Raw genomic sequence first — 23137 nt, 5'->3', positions numbered from 1 at the left:
GCCGCCGCCGCCGCCGCCGCCGCGCGTCATTGGCTGCGCCGAGCCGCCGCCGCGCGTCATTGGCTGCGCCGAGCCGCGTGGCGGCGCCAGCCTAGACTCGGGGCGGGGGCGCGCGGCGGGGGGCGGGGCCTGCGACTCTCGGGGACGCGACCGGCCGCGGAGCAGCTCGCAGGGCAGCAAACAGCGGGGTGGGGGAGGCGGTCCCGGCAGTTTCCCTCCTTTTCTCTTTAGTCCCCCAACCCATTTGCCTCCTCCTCTTAACGCACTCCCATTTACCTGTCGGTCTGTGCTGCTAATCTTAGGTGTGCACAGGAGAAAGCCCCGGTTGCCACAACACCCCACCAAGGCAGATTCACAGAAGTAGCACAAGAAGAGTCCCCAGGGGTGGAGACCCGCCGCAGCTGTGCAGTGTTTGTTTTCTTACCCGAGAGCAACCTGGCCCACACACGCAAGTGCAAGCTAGTCATCCTGCGAGAAGAAAAGGTGAGGGGGCTACAGCAGAGTGGCCACCCGCAAAGTAATAAAAGAGGAAGAGTTTTTAGACACAGAGATGAAACTGCAACAGCTAAGAATGGAGCAGAAGCAAGAAGTGCATCAGCAAGCTGAGGCAGAATAAGAAAATCCTGAGGGAAGGGGAAATGAGGGAACTCCCTGGAAAAGGGGGACCGTGAGGTGCGGATGAGCTAGAAGACGCTCTGCACCAGTGGAAGCAGTGGGGCGCTCAAAGCACTTTAAGTTACTTGAGGAAGACATGAGTAGAAACCCTCTGAAGGAACCACGCGACCGAGTAACTCTGAAAGAGACAAAAGGCCAGTCAAGTAAGGAAAAAGATGCCAAAGTCTGCAACAACAAACGGAGACGAGCGGTAGTTGTCCGAGATTCCTTGCTGCGGGGGAAGGAAAAACACGCATGTCGGGAAAGCCCTTGGAACCATCAGGTGTGCCGTCTCCCTGCAGCAAAGATCAAAGGTACAACTAACAGACCCCCAGCGCTCATGCGTCCTACCGATACACAACCCACAGACACACATCCCTCCCTTCTTTGTACATGTGGGAACAAACAATGCTGCCAGCAGGAAATTGCATTAAACTTCAAAACCTCAGGGAAGAAAATTAAGAGCATTGGGGCCCAGATCGTTTTCTCCTCAATCCTTCCAGTTTGCAGAAGAGGAAAAGACGGGGAAATCCAGGCTACAGTGGTGGTGCCGCAAAGAGACGGGGATTCTGGAAGCACGGGCTCCGCTTCCTGGAAGACGGACTGATGGCAAGTGATGGGCTGCACCTTACGAAGAAACGAAAGGGATGTGCTTGGCCACAGTATGAAGAAATTTATCAGGAGGGCTTGAAACTGAATTCTACAGGGGAGGGAAATGTACATCTGACAAAGGATTATGTACTGCAACAGTGAAAGCAATTCTAGCTCAACTTAACACTGGCCTCCCAAAATACACAGGAAAGAAGCCAGGGAATAATGCATGTGTCCTCAGACATCTATACACCGATGTTCACAGGATGGGGAACAAACAGCAGCATGACCAGATTCTCCAGGTACTACACTCGCCACTTGGCAGACACACAAAAGGAGGCAGGAGCCACTGGAAAGAGGAAAAGAGACTTTAATGCAAAGATTTGGTGGGGGGGGATCATGTGCCAGGTCCAGCCTGTCTGTAAGGCCCCCAGGGCTGCCCGTCCCTGGGAGCAAGCAGTCGGTGCAGCAGCAGCAGCAGCAGCGGGAGACGAGCTCTTTCCTACGCGTGGGAGGAATCCCCTCAGTGGAGCTTGCGCTCAGCCGGGGACAAAGACATCGGCGAAGGCCACGTCCACGGCCGAAAGTCCACAGGCGGCGCATGCAGCCCCGCCCCTGGACTGACCCGGGCACCAAGCCCTGGGCCTTGGCACTTGCCACGAGGGAGCGGCTTTCCTCAGCCCGGGCCGGCCCAGCCCTGCTCCTCGACCCCACAGGGAAAAGCCAGGATGCCGCCCCCTTGCCAGGGATGGCCGGCAGACGCAGCCAAAGGCCAGCCAAGGGCCGCTTCGCCATGGATGACCCGAGCGGCCGCATCCTGTCGTTGCGGGGCAGCGAGAAGCATGGCTCGGCGCCCGGCAGGCAGCTCCCCTGTGCTCGTGCTGTGGGTGTCGGAAGGCTGGAGCCGGGCAGTCAGACGGCACCACAAAATGGGAACACGCAGCGCGATCCTTTCTGCTGCCCAAGAGGGAAAGGGCTGCCCCTCGAGCCAAGGGAGCAGCTCAGCCGACGGGAGCGCGACACATGCAGAGGACCCGAAGGCTGTCGTGGCCGCCCTGTCCCCCCAGCCTCGTGGGCGTCAGCCGTAGTGGTAGACGAAATCGTAGCTGCTGGGCTCCTTGGGGACGGGCGGCGGCGCCTCCGGGATCTGGATGTTCTCCAGGTCGAGCAAGCGCAGCTTCATCTCCATGCTGAGCAGCGTGTCCAGGTCGCTCCTGCTCAGCTCGCTGGCCATGTCCTTGCCCAGCAGGGCACTGAGGCCATCGATCCAGACACAGTACTGCGGGAGGAGGAAGCGCCACCTCAGCGCGGCAGACGGGGGCGCCCGCGGGGGCCTTCCACTCACCCAGGCTGCCCTGCTGCTGGAGGCAGACCCCCGCCCCGGCACAGGGAGGGGGCAGCGCAGCAGGACGGGGAAGCCCCCGGGAGGAAACCGCCCTCTGCGCACTCAGCTCACGCTCGCCTCTGGCGGCGGGCAGGGCCCGTCTTGTGCCAGTGCCAGGAAATGATGCGCCATGCAACAAATTGGCATTGACCATCACTCTCTTCCATTAGGGCAGCTTAAATCTGCCATTTTCAGAGGAGCACTTTCTCTGCTCCTCTCCCAGCCACCAACTTTTTCTAAAGGCAGAACAGCCCCAATTGGTCCTGAACCCTTAACAATGTTTAACAATGCTTTCCTGCACCTCCCTCGTCTCTCCTACGCCTGCTTCAAAAATGAGAGGCCAAAGTTGTGCTGTGCACTTCCCAGCACAATCGGGAACACGCTGCCCTTGGGACGCGACCGGTGCCTGGCGGGCAAAGGCAAGGCAGGAGAGGGCGGTGTCTGGAGCAGGGCCTGGGCTCTGCATCTTCTCTCCCCCCGGAATCCCCCCCCCCCGCCCACTGCAGCAGCAGCAGCAGCCTGCCTCCCAGAGGCGGGTGACAGCTGGCCAGCCCAGAGCAAGGGCAGAGGTTGGGGCTGGGAAAGGATGCAGGCCAGGAGAAGGGACAAGTGCAGCCCTCTCACCTCGTATTTATTGGGTGCAATGAAGTTCAGGGTTTCATCTGGGTCATAAAGGATGGAGAAGGCCAACTCCAGAGCCTCCTGGGAGTTGGGGAAGGAGAGCAAAAGGAAGCTAGTTAGCACAGCGACCCCAAAGCACCCTGGCCACCGCCCAAAGGGAGCCCTGGCCAGGACCACCCCCGCCCTCGCATTCCTCGGCCGGTACCTTGTTCTGCTTCAGTGCTCCCTTCTCCTTCATGTGGGGACAGTCCTTCCCAGTGACAATGGCCTTGATGTCCGCGACAGGGACTAGCAAGCGAGCAAGAGGGTGCGTCACTCACGGGAGTGGAAGAATCCCGAGCTGCCTGCCCACAGACCCCCACGGCCACAGGTGGTCCTGAGGTCCCATGGGCTGCTCCTGGCTTTCTGGTACAGTGGAACCAGGGGCCGGCCACTGCACCCCTCCCACCCCCCCCCCTGGTCTGGACCCAGCCCAGAGGTGTGCGCCCCATCCCCACACGCACGTACTCTTCTCCTGCAGTGACTCGAAGGTCACCTCTCCCTGGGCGTTGTCCTCCAGGTCGCCGTAGTGCAGCACCTTGTGGTTCAGGGCCAGGCGGCAGTACCAGAAGCGCTCTGCAACACACAGCACGGCCTGCCTCGTGGAAACGCCAGGAGCACTGCCCCACGGCGTCCCCACGGGGCGTTTGGCCTGGGCAGCTTGGCCCATCAGGCACGGGCCCTCCCGGCCCCAGCTGCCCAGTCCTTGACTGGGGCACCAACGGCCCTCGGGACAGTGGCGAGCGCCCTTGCACAGCGCACCTTGCCGCCTCCGATTCCCGATCTTGCGGAAGCTGCTCCCTTCGCAGAGGCGGTTCAGGCGCTGCTGCTTGATGAGCTCCAGGATTTCTGGCCGGATCTTCTCTCGCAGCTCTCTGGGGAAGAGCTTACCAGTGAGCGGCCTCCCAGAAAAGCCTCCCAGCACCCCAGGGTGCTGCTGGCCGCCACCAGCCCTCGCCCTCCTGCAGGCACTCACACGACAGGCGGCGACTGGAAGTCGTCCTGGCTCATCCGCTCGGACTGCCGCAAGCGCAGGACCTCCGAGTAGCTGAGGCTGCGCAGTTTGCTTTTAAACTGGTCCAGGGAGCTGGGCCTGGAGGGCAGCGCCCGGGTAATCTGCTCCCGCACCACCTGCATCACCTGGTGCGAAGGAAGCGACCAGACTGAAGAGCAGCGATGGCCGTGCCCCAGGCGGAGCCCCCCCCCCAGGGCTGACCACCCCCTCATGCAGCGCCTGGACCAGAGCTCTGGAGCACCCACCTTGTTGAAATCCTCCGCAGTCGCTCGCATCTCTTTCCAGGTTTTGTTGAGCAGCTGGATACAAATGGTGAAGAGCTCCTCAAACGCACGGTCATGCGTGAAGAACATGGGGTGATAGTCATTCCGGCCCTCGTTGGCTTTTCAGAGAAAGGAAGAACAGGCTGCCAGAGCGGCACAAGGCCTGCAGTGCCCCCGAGCCACGCCTGAGGTGCGCGATACGGTGCAATGAGCAGCAGCAGCCCACAGGTTTAATGGTGCCGGAGCATCACGGGCGTGATTCTGCCTGTGGCTCTGTGCACACGGGGACTGTCATGGGCGTAAACAGCACGGTCAACTCAGAAAAATGCGAAGTAGAGTCCCATGCCAAGTGGGAGTCCAAGAAGGGTGGGGAGTTAAAAAGGAAACTCTAAAGGCATGATTACAATCCATTTCAACGAGGAAAAGGGACACCAACAACAGAAGAAGACCCGTGGCTTCACAAAAAAAATGTTAAGATGATCTGAAAACAAAATAGGGCATGTACAGGAAATGGAAGGAAGGCCAGGCTGCGAAGGAAGAATACAAGCTGGTGGCACAGAACTGCAGAGAAGGCATCCAGCAGGCTAAAGCTAGGAATGAAAAGGCCTCAACTTTTCCACTTGGAGGAAAAACCCCAAGTGCATCATTTCAGGATGGGGAGCAGCTGGCTCAAAAGGACTGCACTCTTGGGGTTGTTGTGCGTCACAAGCAGATTGAGTCAGCCACGCGGTGTGGCTGCAAGAGGGGCAGACTGGGCCGCACTGGCAGAAGCATCGCTGCCGAACCCCGTGGCGTGCGTGTTCCCCTTTGCTCAGCACTGGCGGGGCCGCCTCTGGAGCCCTGCACACAGCGCTGGGCACCACAGCTCAGGGGAGACGCAGACAAGCTGGGGAGGGCTCAGAGGAGGGCTGCAAGGATGGCCCCGGCCTCCCCTGTGAGGAGAGATGGAAGGAACTGGGCATGTTCAGGCCCGAGAAGAGAAGATTGAGGGGAGATGTGCTAGCAAGGACTTGAACGGGCTTGTTAGAGCAGTTCAACGACGGGGCCCATGACCTGGGCAGATTGTGGGCCCCCCCATTAGCAGCATCCAAGACGCAACTGGACAGCCACCTGAAAGAGATGCTCTGACTTGCACTGAGGCGGGGCTTGGCCCCGATTGCCCTCTGGCCCGTTCCAGCTCTGCTATTCCATGACTCTGTGACTACACGGCTTTTGGTTGGGCCAAACATTGCCGTTTGCTTAGAGCAGGAGCGGACAGCCTGGGCCTCCGGAGCTGTTGTGCCCGGCCTGCCCCGACTGCTCCCTGCGGACCCTGTTGGCCAAGCCCAGTAAGACGGAGCCTCAGGGCCTCGAGTGACTGAGCCCCTGCTTGGCGGAGGCAGCTGGCCTGTGGATGCCCGGCAACACTCAAGGGTGGCGAGATCTGCCCCGAGACAGGTGGCCCCCACAGCCCGCTGCACTTACGAAGCTCCCCGACCTGCAGGATCTCACACAGCATCTTGGTGAGCTCGATGGCGCTGCGCCCAAAGGGACACTCGTGCTTGTCCTCCCGGCTGCTGTTCTCCAGCACAAGCTGTGGGGAGAAGGAGATGTGTGGGGGGACGGCAGGGGGCTGGCCCTCGGGGAGGTGCCGCTGCCTCTTACCCGCACGTAAGTGTCCTGGTGGCACTTGGCGAGGTACAGCATGTTGTCCAATGCCAGTATCCCAGGCGGGGTCTGGGTGAAGTCCGAGGCCGGGCTGAGGTGGTTCTGCGCGAGAGAGGAGCCGCCTGGGTCCCGGGAAGGGAGCCGGCCGCTTGCCCAGCCGTCGGCAGGCCGCCCCGTGCCGGCCCGGCCCCCGCCCTCGCGAGACACGCGCAGCGCCCACCGTGAAGCCCAGCAGCCTGTAGTCCTTGGCATACGTGGCCTTGCGCTTCTCCGCCCCGGGGCCGGGGAGGCTGCTGCTCTCGGACTCGGCATCGAAGGCGATTCTGCGCAGCTCGAAAATGCTGTCCCGCTGTGCCTGACCGGGGATGGGGAAGCAAGCGGAGGGAGGGCCTGAGCAGGGCCCGGCGCGCAGGGGTCTCTGCCAGGCGCCCCCTGCTCCGGCATGCGCACCAGCTGCCGAGTGGGCCAGGCCGGCCAGTCACCTGGTCGCTGGGGTCCATCTTGGTCATCATCCGTTCTTCCAGGAGGTTGAAGGTCAGGACCTGAAGCACGTACAGCTGGTGGGCCATCTCTGTCTTGATGGGGCGGTTGCCTCGGATGATGTGCTGTGTGGGAGAGCCGGGGAGGTGAGGAGGCGACGGAAGCCCCGCGGCCCCCTCGCCACCCACCACCGGGGTGAGCAGCGTCGCCCGCAGCCACTGTCCTGCCGGCCGGCCCGCACCAGCCGAGCCTGGCGGGGAGGAGAGGCTCCCCGGTGCCCTTACAGGGCAGCCGCCGGAGGAGCAGAGCTACCTCACGGGGCCTTCCGAGGCAATGCGCATGGAGCCCCCCCAGCACCTCCACGACGGCTCAGGAGGGGCAGCATCGGGCCCATTTCCCCACCCGGCACCCACCGTCAGGATGATGGAGCGCAGGTGCTTCTGGGCAAAGGCGTTCGCCATCTCCTGCGAAGCATGGAGACACAAAGGCAGGGTAGGAGGGGGCGGAGCCCGTCTTGCCCCACCTGTGCTGGGTGAGGAGGCCCCGCCAGCCAGCCCCTCGAGCAGGGACAGCTCTGCCCTCTGGGACACGGGACCGCTCCCTGCATCTGTGCAACGGGGAAACGGGCAGCTCCCAAGACAGCCTGCAGCTCGGCCGGGGCGGCCGTTCCTAAGCGGACAATGCAGCCCCAGCACGGCCCACCAAAGCTGCAAGGCCCTCCTGGGTTCGGGGCAGGGGCGCCACTGTTCCTTCCTGCACACCCCCGGCACCGAGGCAACAAGTGACCCGAGAGAGAGACAAGCAAGCAGAAGCAAGCCCCTTGCGGACCCCCGAGGAGCGGCATGGCCGGCCCTGGCGCCTCCCAGGCAGAGCCACCCTTGTAAGTCTAAGAGGAAGCATCGCTTTCCCCGGGCCGCTGTTCAGCCCCCAGCGGTGGCCTGGAAGCTTCGCAGGAGTGGCGGCAGCGCTCTCCGGCTGCTCAACAGCACAGCCAGGCCAATGCCTGCACACCTTCCCTTCCCTGGCATGGGCTCGTACTTACAGTGCAGGGCAGGTCTAGAGGGTTCAGCAGCTTGCCCTGCTGGCAGAAAGCAGAAAGGCACAAGAAGGAGGCGATAGAGGAGCCGGCCGGGTGCCCCGGGAGCCTTCCAGGACAAGGAGACTGCCCTCGCGGGCCAGTCTCCCCGGGGCCTGGCCCAGCCGTGGCAAAGGCTTGCTGGCCACACCTGTCGGGCTGACTGCTGCCGGATGGGGGTGAATGGAGGGCCGGCCACCCACCTGTCTCTTGTCCTCGGGTGCTTTCAGGAAGAGGGCGTTGATCAAGGCGATCGCGTACGTCTGAATCTCCTGGTTCGAGCTGCAGGAATCCGAAAGACGTGACAGGCCGCTCCGCACAGCCGGGGCAGCTCTGAGCCAGGCGCCCGGAGCCAGCGGGACCAGCGGGCACCTGCGGGGCCTGCAATACTCACACTTGCAGATGGGAGATGAGCTGCCCCACCGTGATCTCTTCAGCAATCTTCTGGTAGAGGGCTTGGCTGTTGAGCACCATGCTCTCCAGGATGGCCAGGGAGCGTTGCAAGATGGAGACGTCCACCGTCGGCTGACTCACGTACCCTGCAATCTTTGGGCAGAGGGAGGCCCCACTCAGAGCAGAGCCGGGCAATGGCCCCACTGCCTGGATCCCCCCTGCTGCCCCGATAGGCCTTCTGCTCTCGGGCAGCCGTACCTGTTTGATGAAGGTGATGGACACCGTGTCCCAGGAGACGATGCCGTGGTCCATGAGCTCCAGGAAGGCTGTCAGGGTGAATGCCAGCATCTCGCTGTAGCTGCACAAGGACACAGGGAGCAGCCGCTGGAACCGCAGCCCGGCCAGGTGCTCAGCAGAGGCATGCGCCCCCCTCCCCCTGCTGCCAGGCCAGGCCAGGCCAGGCCAGGCCAGGCCAGGCCTCCTGCTGCCCGACGTCTCTCACCTGGCTCAACGCACACCTCCACTCAGCAACCGCCGGGGCCAGCGCCAGCCGGCTGTCGCCCAGCTTCCAATCCCATAACAGCCCATGAGGCGCTCAAGTGGGCAGCTCTCCCCACTCTTGCCTCCCGAGCAACTCGCAGGACGCGAGGCCGCACCTGTGACTTCACAGCCTCACAAGCCACTAGAACCACACCGCACCCCAAAAAGCCCCACTTCCACTGATCATTCGCCAGGCCTGGAGAAGCCCTCCAGGATGAGGAGACGGGGCCCGCCTGGCCCTTCCGGCTGGACCAGAGGTGTCCTCCAGCTCTGCCTCCCCACCGTTACGTCCTCGGCAGAAAGGCCCACATTCTCTGAAAGGCCAATGGGTCCAGCTCTAGCCTAAGAAAGGCAGAGCTTCAGGCAGCTAGCAAGGAGCTTTTCTAGCCAAGCTGAAAGGGGCCAGGCTTGCAGAAACGAGCAGAAGGAATTCCGCGCGTACAGAACATTTTTACAGGCACCCTGCTGCTCGAGGGCTCCCTGCTCAAGGCCGTCCGGAGATGCAGCCCGGTCGTTTGCTTCATTTGCAGCCCACTCGGTCACAGCTGAAGAAAAGCTGTGAGGGAACAGGCCCGAGGCGTCTGTGCCCGCACAGGCTGCCCAGATGCCGCCGCGGAAGCCCCCCTCGTCTCCCGGGGGGATTTGGAGGCATCCAGCTGCCTCCACGGCCGGAGGGGATCTACACTCCTTGTCTCTCGCTGTCTTGTCAGGCTTTGCCTCCATGACCGGCTCCTGCAGCCCTTGCAAGCCATCAGCGCCGTGGCCGGCGGTGCAGGAGCTCCTGCGCTCCTCCCCTCCAGGGTCTGCCAGCTGCAAAATGGCGGCAGAGTCGGGCGGCCCCTTGACAGTCGCCGGTACCGCTGCATGTGGCATCTGACGCGTCCTCGGAAAGGCTCCTCGCGGTGCTGCTTGCTCGGGTGAGGCAGGCAGGGCGCCGGAGGTGCCATGGCCTGGCCTCCCTGCTGCAGGCCGGGCGTGCCGAGCCAGGGCATCCCTCTCTTGCCAGATGTACCCCGTCCCTGTCCCTCCTCCTCTCACACTTAATTCGCACCCCACCCCCAGTGGGTGGGCTCAGCCACCCTGCCCCCCTGCTTTCCACGTGCCTCTGCCTATGTCGGCCTCCCCCTCTTCTCCCATTTATGCCCAGCATTTAAGAGGCCTAGTATCAAAAGAGCCACGTTTTGCTCTCCCCGCAGCACCTGCTGCCACACCTGCTTCTGTGTGGCCAGAGCACGCGGCAGCCACGCACATGCGCACTGGGCAACCCACACTGCTGGGACTCACGGCGGAACCCAGCTCACACTTGGAGAAATACCGTGATGGCAAATTCCAAATTTATTTCTTTTATAACAAGAGCTTTCTGGTTGCTGGCTGGCAGGTAAAAAAAATCAAAGCCAAAAATACCAAGATACAGGCTGAAAGTACAATCTAAACGATTTAAAACGAACAACAGAAAACAACATCTGTACAAGAAATTTGAAGAGTCCTAGACGTATTGAAGAACGAAAGCCCGGGAGAGGGGCCCCCGCCAGGAGCCAGCCAGGCCCAAAGGGCCCTGCCCCGGGCTGGGGGCCCCGCGGCGCAGGTGAGGCTCGGGCTTTGCTCACGTTGCCTGTGAGCAAAGGGGAGGCTGCCAGCCCTGCAAGGTTCGGCTTCCAGAGCGGGCCCCCCTTTGCCTACGTGGGCCACTTGTTTCTTTGTGCATCCCAGGCACCGAGCCGAGCCGAGCCAAGCCACACCACTGCCAGCTGCCTTCTGGGGGTGGGGAGGAGGGCGCACCTGAGGAAGGCAAGAGCTACAGCCCAGGGACCAGGGGCACCTTCACCAGCAAAGGAGCCCGGCGTGCCGGACGTGGCGGGTCCTGATCCCTGCCACTGATGGGAGGCCACTGGAGGCCCAGGGAAGGAGTGGGATCAAACGGTGGTGGCAGCTGTGCCGTAGGACAGGAGGCGGCGGCGGCGGCCATGCTGTCTGCCTGCACCCCCAGGGACAGCCCGAGGTGCTTACTGGGAGAGGAGCTTGGTCCCGCTCTCCACCAGGCGGGTGAGCACCGAGATACCATCCATGTTGATGAACTCGGTGGCAAAGGTCACATCCGCAGAGAGTTTTGCCAGCTCCTTCATGGCCTCCAGCCGGGCCTCCATGCTGTGCACCTGGATCCGATCCATCAGCTGGCGGGCAGCCCTAGACTGGGAGACAGGTTATCCACCGCTGGTCCAATGAGCCCCCCCCCCCCCCACACAGTCAGCCCCCAGAAAGCCCTGGGAGACAGCCGTGCAGCCGGCCGAGGAGGAAGCCACGCGGGGCGAGAGAAAGGGGCCCTCTGGCAGAGGAGACTTTGCCAGACCTACCGGCGAAACAGCCAGCTGCAGGATGGCCCCGTTCTTGATGTCACCACGAGTCTGCCAGACAAAACCATAAAATTCCAGCTTAGTGTAACTGTGGGAGGGGAGCAGAGCAGAGCGGGGAGGTGCGTCCTGACCGTGCTACACCCTGCGTGGAGCTTCCACGCACTTCTCCAGGCTGCAGGACACATGCCTGTGCCTGCTTTCCATGGGGGGGGGCACACACCAACCTGCTCCGTTATGTACAGCTGGGGGCCGTCCGCGTAGCGCAGCGTGTAGTACTCAGGGTTGGGCAGTGACCAGCTGGAAGGGGAGAGCACACGGGAAGGCTGCTTGAGCCCTGCCACCCCGGAATCAAGTCCGAGTGGCAGGGCTGGCAAGCTCCACCCGGAGGCAAGAAGGGCCAAAGGAGGCCAGGCTGGGAGGGAGGGAGGGAGGGAAGGCAGGCCCCCGAGCGCTGCCAAGAGCCCAGCAGCGGGCAAGGGGGCAGCCAGGCCCAGCCAGCACTCACCCATCACACACTTCCTTGATGATGGACACCAGGGGGCGCTTCTGAGAAATGTGCAGGGGAGAGAGAGAGAGAGAGACAGACAGAACAGTGAGCTGAGGGGCCCCGCCAGCAGCGCTGAAGGCTCCCGCCTGAGCCCACCTGGGAAGGCCCACCAGCTCGGCCCCACACGTCGGACACCCAGCTGCTGCAGCCACGCATGGCCAACCCACAGCTCTCACCTGATCGATTTCGAGCAGCTGGGCATTGGCCCCTGGCCACTCCACGGCCACCTTGACTATGTCCGACGGGGGCGGCATCCCTCCGAGTTTCAGCTCTTGCAGGGATGGGGAGAGGAGTGGACCTCCCGAGACTAGCAGGACAAGAGGGCAAGTCAGAGGGATGCGTGGATGAAGAAGCGGGCTGGAGCCCCGGGAGGGATTTCTGGCAGGTGCTCGCAATCTTCTGCCCAACCCGAATACCTCCTCTGGCCCGGACCCCCTGCCTAGGAAGCCCCCCAGATCGGTCCCACAAGGCTGGAGAGAGCGGCATCCCCTCCCCGATGGAACCAGCCCCACTCTGGTGGCTGGGCATGGCCCAGCCCGGCCTCTCAGAGGGAACGGCAGAGGCTCGGTCCCCAGTGGCGCAGCTCCACCTGAGCCGGGAGGCGCACGAAGGCGCAGGCCTCTCCTGAGCCCGGCCCGCTGGAGCGCACAAGAGCAGCCCCCGGCTCAGGCTGGCGGTCGTCTGCCCAGCCTTCTGCCCCAACAGCGGCCACCGGCTGCCCACAGAACCTCCCCAGCCACCGCAGGCCAGGAGCGCAGGGGTCCCGCCAGGCCCCTGAAACGGGACCCCAGATGGCAGGAAGGTGCTGCCTACCCTCCCTCCCCTTCCAAGGGTGGCCACTGGCTCGAGAACCACGGCCCTTTTGCCCCCGAGGCCCAGGAGACAGCAGGGAGACCTCATGAAGCGGGGCACGCCGCTCTCCCGCAGATCCCGAGCGATACTGCTATGCGGCCCCACAGAGAGAGGCAGAGGGTGAAGCCCCCTGAGCAGAGCACAGCTTGCCCCCCCCCGCCACAGGAAACACCGTGCGCCTCCCTTCCCTGCCCCATGGTGTCTCCTTGCCACAGGTGCTGCCCCCCAACCTCCCACCCAGCGGGAAGCCGCTCCCTCCTGGCCCGGTGTCGGGCAGAGGCCTGGCATGGGGCACGGCAAAGGGATGCACCCGCTGCTGTCCACTGAGAGCCGCGGGACCTGGGGAAGGATTTCTGGGAAAATGCTACTGCCCAAAATGCAGATCTGATGCGGCGTCCTTACTTTACCAACACCCTTAGTTTTGTTTCGTCTGCACAGACTGCAACTCCGGCCTGCTACGGCGCCTCTTAACAGCTTTTCCGACAGCCAAAGGCAGTCAGAACTGATACAGGGAGAGCAGATGTGGAACTTCAGCTACCCTACTCAACCGAAAGTGCCACCTGAATATGATCTCTCTGAGAATTTTTGTAAAGATTTAAGCCATGCCAACCCAACCACAGCCACAATGTTGTCACGGCTTGGCAAGTCTTTTGACATAGTGCCCCACAACATTCTGACAAGCAACTCAGCAAAACTGGAATAGTGAGAAAAACTACAAAGTTCAGTCCTAGGCCAGGGGTCTTAAACACCTTTATTAGTAATTTAGGTATGGAGGAACAAAGAATAATAATTGAATTTGCAGATGACACAAAACTGGGTGGAATAGGGAACACTCAAGAACAGTGGTGGAGCACCGGATAACAGCGCACAGAGGGGCCATGCGCCTGCTCGGAAAGGAGTAGCGGCACCAGGCGATGACGCCACAAGCTGAGACACATTAGTTGCGATGCAGCCGAGCTTTCACGTGGTTGCCAAGGAGAGAGAGGTATTTCCTTGGACGGGTTGTTTTCAGGTTTTATTGCAGTGTTGGCAGTTTGCGATAAATGAGCGGGTTTTGGGTTGCAGGTTGGGCACTCAGTCTCTAAAAGGTTCACCATCATGGGGTGAAGGATAGAAAAACAAGGTTTCCTGGCACGATTTTGATGGTTGGAATGTGCTCAGAATGGGCAGAAATGCTGAGCAGTGCAGAAAAAACTACTCAAGGAAGGCTTTTTCAAAATCGCCCTATCTTCCAAGGAAATTTAGCTCTTTATTCGGGTTACGGGTGTGTACCAGGGTAGGGTTAGGCTTAGAAAAATGAGGTGTCCTGGCATGATTCTGAGGGTTGGAATGTGTTTAGAAGGGGCAGAAATGATGAGCTGTGCAGAAAAAGCTACTCAAAGAAAGCCTTTTTCAAAATCGCCCCTTCCAAGAGTATTTTATTCCCATATTAGTGTTAGGGAAGTGCACCAGTGCAGGTTTAGGCCAGTGGTGGCAAACCTGTGGCATGCATGCCATTTGGCACACAAAGCCTTCTCTGTTGGCATGTAAGCCATGTTGCCCCAGCATCACTCCAGCAGCTGAGCATTGGATAACAGCGCACATAGGGGCCATGCGCATGCTTGGAAAGGAGTAGCGGCACCAGGCAATTATGCCACGAGCCGCGACTCATTAGCCGTGACTCACTTGAGCTTTCGCATGGCCGGTCAGTGCTCTGCCAAGGATACATACATATTTTCTTGGATTGGCTGTGAGTTGTTTTTTCTAAACTAAAACCTCAGTTTTCAGGTTTTATTGCAGTGTTGGCACAGTGCAATAACTGGGTTTTGGGTTGCAGTATGGGCACTCGGTCTCTAAAAGTTTCGCCATCACCGGGCTAGAAGATAGAATGAAGACCCAAGGCAATCTTGATACACTTGAACACTGGGCTGAAAACAAGAGAATGAGATTCAATAGGGCCAAGTGCCAAGTCCTCCACCAAGGAAAAAGAGACCAAATACTTTGTCACAGGATGGGGAATACGTACCTCAACAGAACTGAAAAAGACCTTGGAGTTACTGTAGACAACAGACAAAGCATCATCCGACAAAGTGAGGCAGCAGCAAAAAGGGCAAATGCTATTTTGGGATGCATTAACAGAAGTATTACTTCCAAATCATGAGTAGCAGTAGTTCCCCTATACTCCTCACTAGTCAGACCTCAGCTGGAATACCATATGAGGTCCGACTAGCGAGAAGTATAGGGGCACCAGAAAAATTCGAAAGGGACCAGTGGAGGGTGACAAGAATGATCCAAGGCTTGGAAACACTGCCTTGTTAGGAGAGGCTGAGAAAACTGGGCGTGTTCAGCCTTGAGAAGACTGGGGGATGGGACGGGACATGGTATCCCTCTATAAGTACCCCAAAGGCTGTCAAAGAAGATGAATGTCAAGATCTCTTCTTGCTGATACCAGAGCACCGGGCACGGAATAATCAGCTCAAATTGCACCAACCCAGATTCAATTATCAGGAAAAGTTTCCTCACTGTCAGAGCAATATAGCAGTGGGACCAGCTGCCTGGGGAGGTGGTGGGCTCTCCCACACTGGAGACCTTCAAGAAGAAACTGGACAGGCATCTGAGTGGGATGGTGTAACATGGTGTCCTGCACCAGCAGGGGGTTGGACCTGATGTCCTTCATGACCCCTTCCAACTCTGCCGTTTCAGGCTTCTATTCTATGTTGCGAAAGAGCCAGTGCAAGGGTTAGGAGTGTGGGACTGGGACCCAAGAGATCTGGGTTCTAGTTCTCACTCAACCATGGAGCTCACTGGGTAACTTTGGATCAGTCACAGACTCAGCCCAACCTACTTCACAGGGTTGTTGTTGTGAGACTAAGATGGAGAGGAGGAGGAGAATTACATAAGCTGCCACGCGTTCCTCTCAGCCACACAAAGCTCGCTGCACCCTGGGTGTCCATCCGCCTTTGCTTGCGTCTGGGACTGCTTCCTGGGTCACGTCTGCGCAAGGCTGCCCCGCTCTTCATTTAAGTCCATTCATAAAACGTGCATTTTCCAGAGAACCTTGGGATTATCCTCCTCATCCCCGTGCCTCACAGAGTCTAAGTCAGTGCATGCAACTGAGTGAACACATATTCTTCCCACAGGCCTCTTTCTCACACCCATCCTGTCATTTTCTGGGGCCATACTTAGAATGCAAACTTCCTGGGGCAGGGACGTGGCAAGCTGTGAGCAATGGGCAGGACATGCACACAGAAGCTGCTATCTGAAGACACGAATAGCCACTCAGACCACTTCTCCACCCAGCTTAGTGTTGCCCACACAAAGGTCAGGGCACCAGGCGGGGGTGTCTCCCAGCCCTACCTGCAGAAGTGGGGAGGGACTGTACCTAGGACCTAGCAAGGGCTCTCTGGTGAAGGTATAGTCCCTCCCTGCAGGGAACAGAAGCAAACTCTAGCCCACCATTCGGAAAGGTAGAGTCCTGGCTTTGCAGCAGGTCTCCTTGACTTCCCATGATCCGTCATGGCACAGAAGTAACATTGCAGGCCACAAACAGAAGCTCATAGCCCTCAAAGGACTCCTTTAAGTACCGGTTTGCCTCCCAATGAGGAACCAACATCATTCTTGAAAGGGAAGTACAAAAAGACAAGGAGATTTGAAACCAAGGTAATTCTCAAGGTCATTTATGGAAAACTCCTTGCATTTCCCACCTCTAGTGCTGCTGGGGCAGTCGGTGGCATAGACACATAGGAAAGCCATGCTGGCTCAGGCCAGAGGTCCCGCTAGTCCACCATTCCATACCCATGGAGCCAGTCAGCTGCCCACAGGAGCACTCCAGCAGGATGAGCCCAAGCTCCTCATCAACAGGTGTATGCAGGCCTGCCGCCACTGGTGAAGGAGGCAGTTCATAGCCAGTAGCCCCAGACCTTCTCTACTTCCATGCATTTATCCAACCAACCCCTTCTGTAAACGACCTAGATTTAAGACCAACACTACCTCCAATGACAATGCATTTCGTAATTATAACTCGTACGTTGTGTGAAGTACTTTGTCTGTCCTACAAATCTCTCAATCAGCTTCACAGGATGACCCTGAATTTGAGTGTTATGGGAGAGGGACAGAAATGTCTCCTCCATTCGCATCATTCTTTGCATAATTTGTCTCCCCTTACCTGCATTTTTACAAGCTGAACATTCTGTTTCTGTAGCTGCTCCTCATAGGGGAGATGCTCCAACCCCCCTGGGTATTTTCACTGGCCTGTTCTGTATTTTTTCCAACTCAATAAAGTCCTTATTCAGATCAGGTGACTAAAGCTGAACAGAATACTTAACGTGCAGTTCGATCAAGGATTTGTACAAGGGAAGTAAGGATTTGTACTCCTTTTCTAATTATGCCTAGCATGGAACTTGCCCATTTTCTTTTTTCTTTCTTACCATAGCAGCACACTGGATTGAGATTTTCATGGAGCTTTTCCTCTACCACCCCCCAAGATCTCTTTCTTACTCCAGCACCGCTAGTTCCAATCCCATCAGCATGCACCTGCACTTGGGATTTTCCCCCAACATACTTTACTGTACACTTATTATATTGAACAGCATTTTCCACTTCCAGAATGGAGGTGAGGCGCGACTGCTGGAAAACCGAAGCCCGCCAGGAAGCCCGGAGGCACGACGCTGAGCAGCTCGGACTGGCCCTCCCGGCCGCCGGAAAACGTTCCAGGGCCTGGGAAGGGCGAGGGGCGCCTGACCACCTGCCCCTCGCCGTTCCAGCGCCGCTCCGATCCCTCTCCCGCGGGGAGCAACGGGGAGGCAGCCGTCGCACCTCCCGAAAGAGGGCCAGTGCTGCCCCTCAAGGCAGGAAGAGGAGCGCGAAGACGCCGCAGGCCACGGACGTGCCAGCCGCGAGGGATGGAGGCAGGGCTCGGGCCTCGGGCAGAGGGACGGGGCGGCCCGAGCCGGATCTGAACCGCGGCCCGCTGCTGCCGCGCCCGAGACCAGCCTGCCTAGCGCAGCACGGGGCGGCCGGGCCGGGCCCCGCGCGGGGCAGGAAAGGGCAGCGGCGCCCAGGCCGGCCCGACCAGGAGCCGGCGCCGCAGGAGGGCAGCGGGCGGGAGGCGCGGGGCAGCGCCCGCCCCTGCCGCCCCACCTCCTCGGTGCGGGGGGCTGCTGCCGGGCGGGCGGCCAACCGCGGCCTCTCCGCCTCACTCACCGGGACGATCCTCCCTCTCGGCTCCGCGCTGCTCCCGACAGCCTCTGCTGCCCCGCCCCGCTCGGCGGGCACGTCTCTATCACTCCGCAGCCGCGCCGCTCCATTGGCCGCCAGGCAGGCCCGTCTGGCCATCCAGGAGGACTGAGCCTCGTCGCCTGGCAGCCGGCTGCCATGGAGACGGCAGGGCTCCGCGCGCCTCCTCCCGCGCAGGCGCTCCTGGGACGTTTGGCGCGGAGAGTTGCCCGGGAAACACGCCACGCCCCCTGCGGGCGGGCGGAGCCGGCGGAGGAAGGGTCCCCGCGCTGCACCGTGCGATCCGGAAGGGCTCCGCGGTGACTCCTCGCTGGCGGACACTTCCGCTTCCGGCGAGCGCTGGCGGTGCGTGTCTGGGCCGTGGGGAGGCGGCGTCGTTGGCGGGAAGCTTCGAGGCCGGGCCGGGGACCGAGAGAAGGCCGCCACCATGGTGAGTCGCTGGGGAGCGGCCGGGGGGCGGGAGCCCCCTCTCCCGCGCCCGGCTGACTCCCGCTCCGCTCCCTCCTCAGACGGTGGGCAAGAGCAGCAAGATGCTGCAGCACATCGACTACCGCATGCGCTGCATCCTGCAGGACGGGCGCGTCTTCATCGGCACCTTCAAGGCCTTCGACAAGCACATGAACCTCATCCTCTGCGACTGCGACGAGTTCCGCAAGATCAAGTGAGCGGGCGGGCGGGGGCGCAGCGCGGGCGGGACCCCGTTCCGGGCCACCTCCGGCCTGTCCTTGCGCGCTCCTGCTGGCCGCAAGGTCCTCCCAGTCCCCGGTGCGGCGTGAAGCGCAGAGATGTTGGAGGCCCTCCCATCTGAATCAGAAGCAAAGAGGCCGTCCAGCTTGGAAGGCCGCCGATGCGGCCGGCCCCCGCTTTGAAAGGCTCTGGAAGGCGCTGCCGGGCACCTGTACGGCTCTTGCGTTGCCTCTCCTTCAGAGATAAGGACGGGATGAACATGTTGCTGAGCAACACCGAGTGCATGAAGCCCCGCATGGCATTTCTTCAGTTCTGCCATTTCTCCTTGAGCCTTAATATGAAGTCCCTAGCCCTTTCCCCCTTCTTTTCCTACAGTTCAGCCAGTTTCTTTGGCTCCAGGCTTTGCTAGACTTCTTTCTGTAACGGGGCTCAGGGGGCCTATAGCCCTGAAGCAAGGTTACTAAGGTCCGTGCTGAAAATGCAGGCCTTGGTAGCTCAAGGATGCTGTTCTGAATGATACTGGATTGTTGTTTCTTTTCTTTCTGGTAGACCTAAGAACTCCAAGCAGCCAGAACGTGAAGAGAAGCGAGTCCTGGGCTTGGTGTTGCTGCGAGGAGAGAACCTGGTATCCATGACCGTTGAGGGGCCACCCCCAAAAGATGTAAGTAGGGGAGAACTGGGGAGGCCAAATACTGCCTCCTTGAAGTTTTGGGAAAGACATTCCTTTGTGATCCCACCATGCAAAGAGTAAACAAAAAATGCCCAGAAATGCTAGTAAATCTTAACAGCGCCCCTTCAAAATTAACCAAGCTGGGTGGGCTTGTGTATGATTTGCAAGGCAGTTCAACATTTGGAAATACCGCAAGCAATGTCTTTTACATGTATTTTCAAACTGAATTGCTTTGGCTGTCTGGGCAGCATAGAACAACAGCAGGTGGCTTCAAGCATTATTTGTTTGTTTATTTCTATACCATCTGTATGCAAAGCTCTATGGGCAGTTTACAATAAAGTATATAAACAATAAAGTACAATTGATGAAAGCATTAATTGTAATTTAAAATAGCAAGAAAGACCATTAAAAGACAGTAAAAAAAGACCTAGCCCATAAAAGCAGCTGGGTAATTGTGTCAGGCTTCTGAGTGACCAGGGAGGTCTTTAAAGGCCTCTGCAAAGAGGGCTTGCCTTAACTTGGCTCAAAAAGATGGCAAATTCAGGGCTAGGCAGGCCATACTAGGGAGGTTGTTTCAAAGATGGGGGGCCACCACAGCGAAGTTGCTGCCCTCCTCGTCCCTCTAGGGGTTGGCACCCAGAGAAAAGCCTGGGAGGTCAAGCATAGTGTCCCAGATCAGAGGTGGAAGAGGCACTCCGACCGCTGTTGGTGCCCCATGCCCTGCAGTGCTACGTGGGTTAAGACCAGCACCTTGGATTGGGCCCAGAAGCATATAAGCGGCCAATGCAGGCAGGACAGAACTGGTCTTAAGTGTTTGGGCCAACTGGTCCCAGTTATTAACCTGGTTGTCACATTCTGTACCAACTGTAGCTTCTGAACCATCTTCAAGGGCAGCGCCACCTATCTATCTCTCTATCTAGGATATTTGTATGCCGTCCTTTGCGAGAGCCTCAGGATGGCTTACACAAATAAAACACCAATACATAAAAGTATAACATAAATAAATTAATGACCCACTCTGGCTGCAATTAAAATATGGTAATAAAATTCAATATTAAAACTTGTTAAAATCTTGATTAAATACAAAGGTCTTAACCTGGTGCCGAAAAACATATAATGATGGTGTCAGGCGGACCTCTCTGGGGAGTGCATTCCATAGACAGGGTGCCACCGCAGAGAAGGCCCTCCTCCAGGTGCTCTCTCCTAATATCCTTCACGGAGGGTTCCCGGAGGAGGGTCTCTGCTGCTGATCTCAGGGGGCGGGAGGGCAAATAGGGAAGAAGGCCTTTAGGTATCCAGAGTGCACTGCAGTAATCTAGTGCACCTAGAGTGCATTGTAGTATCTAGTGTAGAAATTATTGAAATCGGCTGTGCCTGTCCAGTTAGGGGCACGGTTGGACCACCAGCCGAAGCTGGTAGAAGCCACTGATGCCAGCCGAGCCTCACGTGCCAAAGGTGGCTCAAGGGCACCCCTCGGCTGTGAGCCTGCGCCTCCTTCCAGGGGGTGCAACCCCATCTAGAACAGGACGAACACGCAACCCAGGCAAAGGAATCACCTACCAGCAGCATCTTAGTCTCATCTGGGTTAAGCTCAATTTTGTTAGTCTTCATCCTGTCCGTTGTCACAGCCGGGCCCCGGTTCAGCACATCCGCAGCCTCACCTGCTGCTAATGAAAAGTAGAAACAGCTGCGTATCAGCACACTGATGGCAGCACACTCCGCAACCCCAAATGACCCCACTCATCAGGGTCATGTAGATGCTGAGTAGCATGGGGGACAGGCGGCCCTGAGGGATTCCATGCCACACTGTACTCCCCAAGCACTGCCTTCTGGAGCTGGCCCTCCGAGGAGGCGCAGAAGCACTGCAGCGCAGCGCCCCCACCCCCAGCTCGGCCAGCTGCTCCAGTGGGAGGCGATGGGCAGTGCTGTCGGAAGCCACCGCGAGGCCTGGCAAGCCCCTCGTGGGTCAGCATGCGGGGCCGATTGCGGCAGCTGCTGTGCGAAGCCCAGGCCTGAGCCCCAGCTGGAAGGGATCCAGATAATTGGTCTCATCCAAGAGTGCCTGCATTTGATGGGCAGCCGCCCTCTCTAGAACCTTGCCCAGGAAAGGGATTCTTGCTCCCAGCCTGCAGTTTGGGCTTTCTGGCTCAAGGGAGGGTTTCTTGAGACGCGGCCGCACCAGCACCCCTCTAAGGCGGCGTGGAAGCACTTCCTTTCCCAGAGACTGATAATTCCGCCATTCCAGCTGGTTATCCTTCCTTGCTGGCTTTTCTATGCTAGGATCTGGAACGGGGGGTTGCGTGAACCTGCCTAAGCATCCTGGCCGCATCCTCAAGTTGAAACTCACCCGGTAAAACTGGGCCAGCCTGTGCTGCGCATCTCTCCACCAGCTCCGCTGTTGTGACTCTGGAGCCCAAGTCCCGGCGAGCGCGGCAGGTTTCTTCCTGGAAGTGCCAGCGAGTAGCAGGCCAGAGATGGCTCCAAGTTGTTCCTGGGGCAAGAGTGTTGCAAGCTCTGGACAGCCATCCTGAAAGGGTTGGGTTAACTTGGAGTCCTGCGCTGGGCAGGCGGCTGGTCCTGATGGGCCTCTTGCCTCTTCAAATCCTGCTTCTGGAGGAAGCATTCCGTCAGGAACCAAGCCGATCAAGAGCGCAAGTCAGACCCCGGCATTTTGAGTTGGGTGCAGCATCGGTGGTGGCAGAGAGGGCAGATTGGCCGTTTGCTTGGCAATGGGGAGGAGGTAACTCGTGTACAGGGAAGCCAGGCTAGGGGTCAGCAGCAGTTGTGGGGAGACAGGTGAGGCAGGGGGTAGAAAAGGGAAAAAGGCTAAGTTCCTCCAGCATTTTTCATTTTAAATGGTTCTCAGATCCCTCTTGAGCCGGTGTTGAGTGGGGAGGCGCTCTGGCCAGGAGCCCTGAGCAGCACGGCCCCCTGCAGCCACTCTTTGCCTCTTTCAGACTGGCATCGCTCGCGTGCCCCTGGCCGGAGCAGCGGGAGGGCCTGGTGTCGGCCGAGCTGCTGGGAGAGGCGTGCCAGCAGGGGCTCCCATGCCTCAAGCGCCCGCGGGCTTGGCTGGCCCCGTGCGAGGAGTCGGCGGGCCGTCCCAGCAGGTAAGAGGCATTTCCTCCCTGCCCCGCAGCAGACTTGAGCTTGAGCCCCACAGACTGGATTTGGGGACGTGTGGTGATGCTCCTGCTTTGTGGCTTCCTGTGCCACAGGGCGGGGAGAGGGGAGGCGGTGGAGGTGGGGCAGACACGTGCCAGGGGCAGGTTTCTGACCCTCCTGTGTGCCTTCCCTAGGTGATGACTCCTCAGAGTCGGGGGACGGTTGCGGCGGCGGCGGCGGCGGCAACAGCCAGCATTGCAGGAGCTCCTACCCAATACGCGCCAGGCCGTGGAGGGCCCCCTCCGCCCATGGGCAGGGGTACTCCGCCCCCAGGTAAGCAGCCCTCCTTCCCCCACCATTCTCCAGGCTGACGGGAACTGTGATGACGTGACAGCATCTGAACACCGTGAAGAGCTGGTGTCAAAGCAGGATTACTCTGAGGTTCCTTGGGGGCTACTGGTGGGAGGCCGATGGGGCCCCTTTGCAGCCTAAACGCCCTGCCTCTCGTTGCAGGAATGATGGGACCGCCTCCCGGCATGAGACCTCCCATGGGCCCCCCAATGGGCATGCCGCCTGGCCGAGGCTCACCGATGGGCATGCCGCCGCCTGGCATGAGGCCACCTCCCCCTGGCATGAGAGGTGAGTTAAACTTGGTCAGAGGGAGGGGTCCAGTCAGAGCCGGCTGGCCTGGGCACTCTCTCAGCTGCAGCTCCCCTGCCTCTTCGTTCATTGTGCAGGGAAGAAATGGCAGAGGTTAAGGCAGGTTTGTGCTTGAGGGTCTAATTGCAAAGCTGGTTTTTAACAAGTTGGTTGTGTGTCTGCTTTGACTTTCCAGGCCCCCCTCCCCCTGGCATGCGCCCACCCAGGCCCTGAACCAGCCTGAAAGAGCAGGACTTGTGAGAGTCCACGTTTCATGTCCTCTTCACCACACGAGACTGAGAAAGGTTGTGTATATGTTTTCTATTTTTTGACTGTCATGTTAGCCTTTTTAATAAAAGTTGGGATGCTT

General features: G+C 59.4%; 2 protein-coding genes across 7 annotated transcripts; one reads left to right on the top strand and one right to left on the bottom strand.

The window, feature by feature from the left end:
• Nucleotides 1-1599: 1599 nt before the first annotated feature.
• Nucleotides 1600-17705, bottom strand: ELMO2 (engulfment and cell motility 2). 6 transcript variants are annotated; one of them, XM_044421287.1, is made up of 22 exons: nt 17634-17705; nt 11777-11907; nt 11559-11599; nt 11278-11350; nt 11054-11104; nt 10710-10891; nt 8421-8520; nt 8164-8315; nt 7973-8051; nt 7737-7775; nt 7108-7158; nt 6697-6819; nt 6435-6569; nt 6212-6316; nt 6032-6140; nt 4550-4686; nt 4266-4429; nt 4052-4164; nt 3758-3865; nt 3456-3538; nt 3254-3331; nt 1600-2524 (listed from the first exon to the last, which is right to left on the bottom strand). In XM_044421287.1, the coding sequence occupies exons 2-22, from the start codon at nt 11852-11854 to the stop codon at nt 2324-2326; spliced, it is 2202 nt and encodes a 733-aa protein (XP_044277222.1). In that variant the 5' UTR covers nt 11855-11907; nt 17634-17705; the 3' UTR covers nt 1600-2323. The 6 variants fall into 6 exon arrangements, with proteins under 6 accessions (XP_044277222.1, XP_044277223.1, XP_044277225.1 ...); XM_044421288.1 differs by lacking the exon at nt 17634-17705 and having other exon boundaries at nt 7737-7772; XM_044421290.1 differs by lacking the exons at nt 7108-7158; nt 17634-17705.
• Nucleotides 17706-17991: 286 nt separating this feature from the next.
• SNRPB (small nuclear ribonucleoprotein polypeptides B and B1) lies at nt 17992-23137 on the top strand. The gene is made up of 7 exons (XM_044421319.1): nt 17992-18096; nt 18176-18327; nt 18903-19014; nt 21981-22133; nt 22323-22461; nt 22642-22767; nt 22964-23137. The coding sequence occupies exons 1-7, from the start codon at nt 18094-18096 to the stop codon at nt 22999-23001; spliced, it is 723 nt and encodes a 240-aa protein (XP_044277254.1). The 5' UTR covers nt 17992-18093; the 3' UTR covers nt 23002-23137.

Source organism: Varanus komodoensis, unplaced genomic scaffold (genome assembly GCF_004798865.1).
Source record: "Varanus komodoensis strain SLA01 unplaced genomic scaffold, ASM479886v1 scaffold117, whole genome shotgun sequence".
In the NCBI taxonomy this organism is placed as follows: domain Eukaryota; kingdom Metazoa; phylum Chordata; class Lepidosauria; order Squamata; family Varanidae; genus Varanus; species Varanus komodoensis.
This window is presented reverse-complemented; position numbering and strand designations above follow the sequence as displayed.

Excerpts from the sequence above, each read along its gene's own strand:
- ELMO2 (XM_044421287.1), bottom strand. The coding sequence starts at position 11,854 with ATGCCGCCCCCGTCGGACATAGTCAAGGTGGCCGTGGAGTGGCCAGGG. Across the intron at positions 6,820-7,107 it reads TGCGCTCCATCATCCTGACG|CACATCATCCGAGGCAACCG; the intron begins GTGGGTGCCGGG and ends TCTCCCACACAG. Across the intron at positions 6,141-6,211 it reads ACCAGGACACTTACGTGCGG|CTTGTGCTGGAGAACAGCAG; the intron begins GTAAGAGGCAGC and ends TTCTCCCCACAG.
- SNRPB (XM_044421319.1), top strand. Across the intron at positions 19,015-21,980 it reads AGGGGCCACCCCCAAAAGAT|ACTGGCATCGCTCGCGTGCC; the intron begins GTAAGTAGGGGA and ends TGCCTCTTTCAG. Across the intron at positions 22,134-22,322 it reads TCGGCGGGCCGTCCCAGCAG|GTGATGACTCCTCAGAGTCG; the intron begins GTAAGAGGCATT and ends TGCCTTCCCTAG.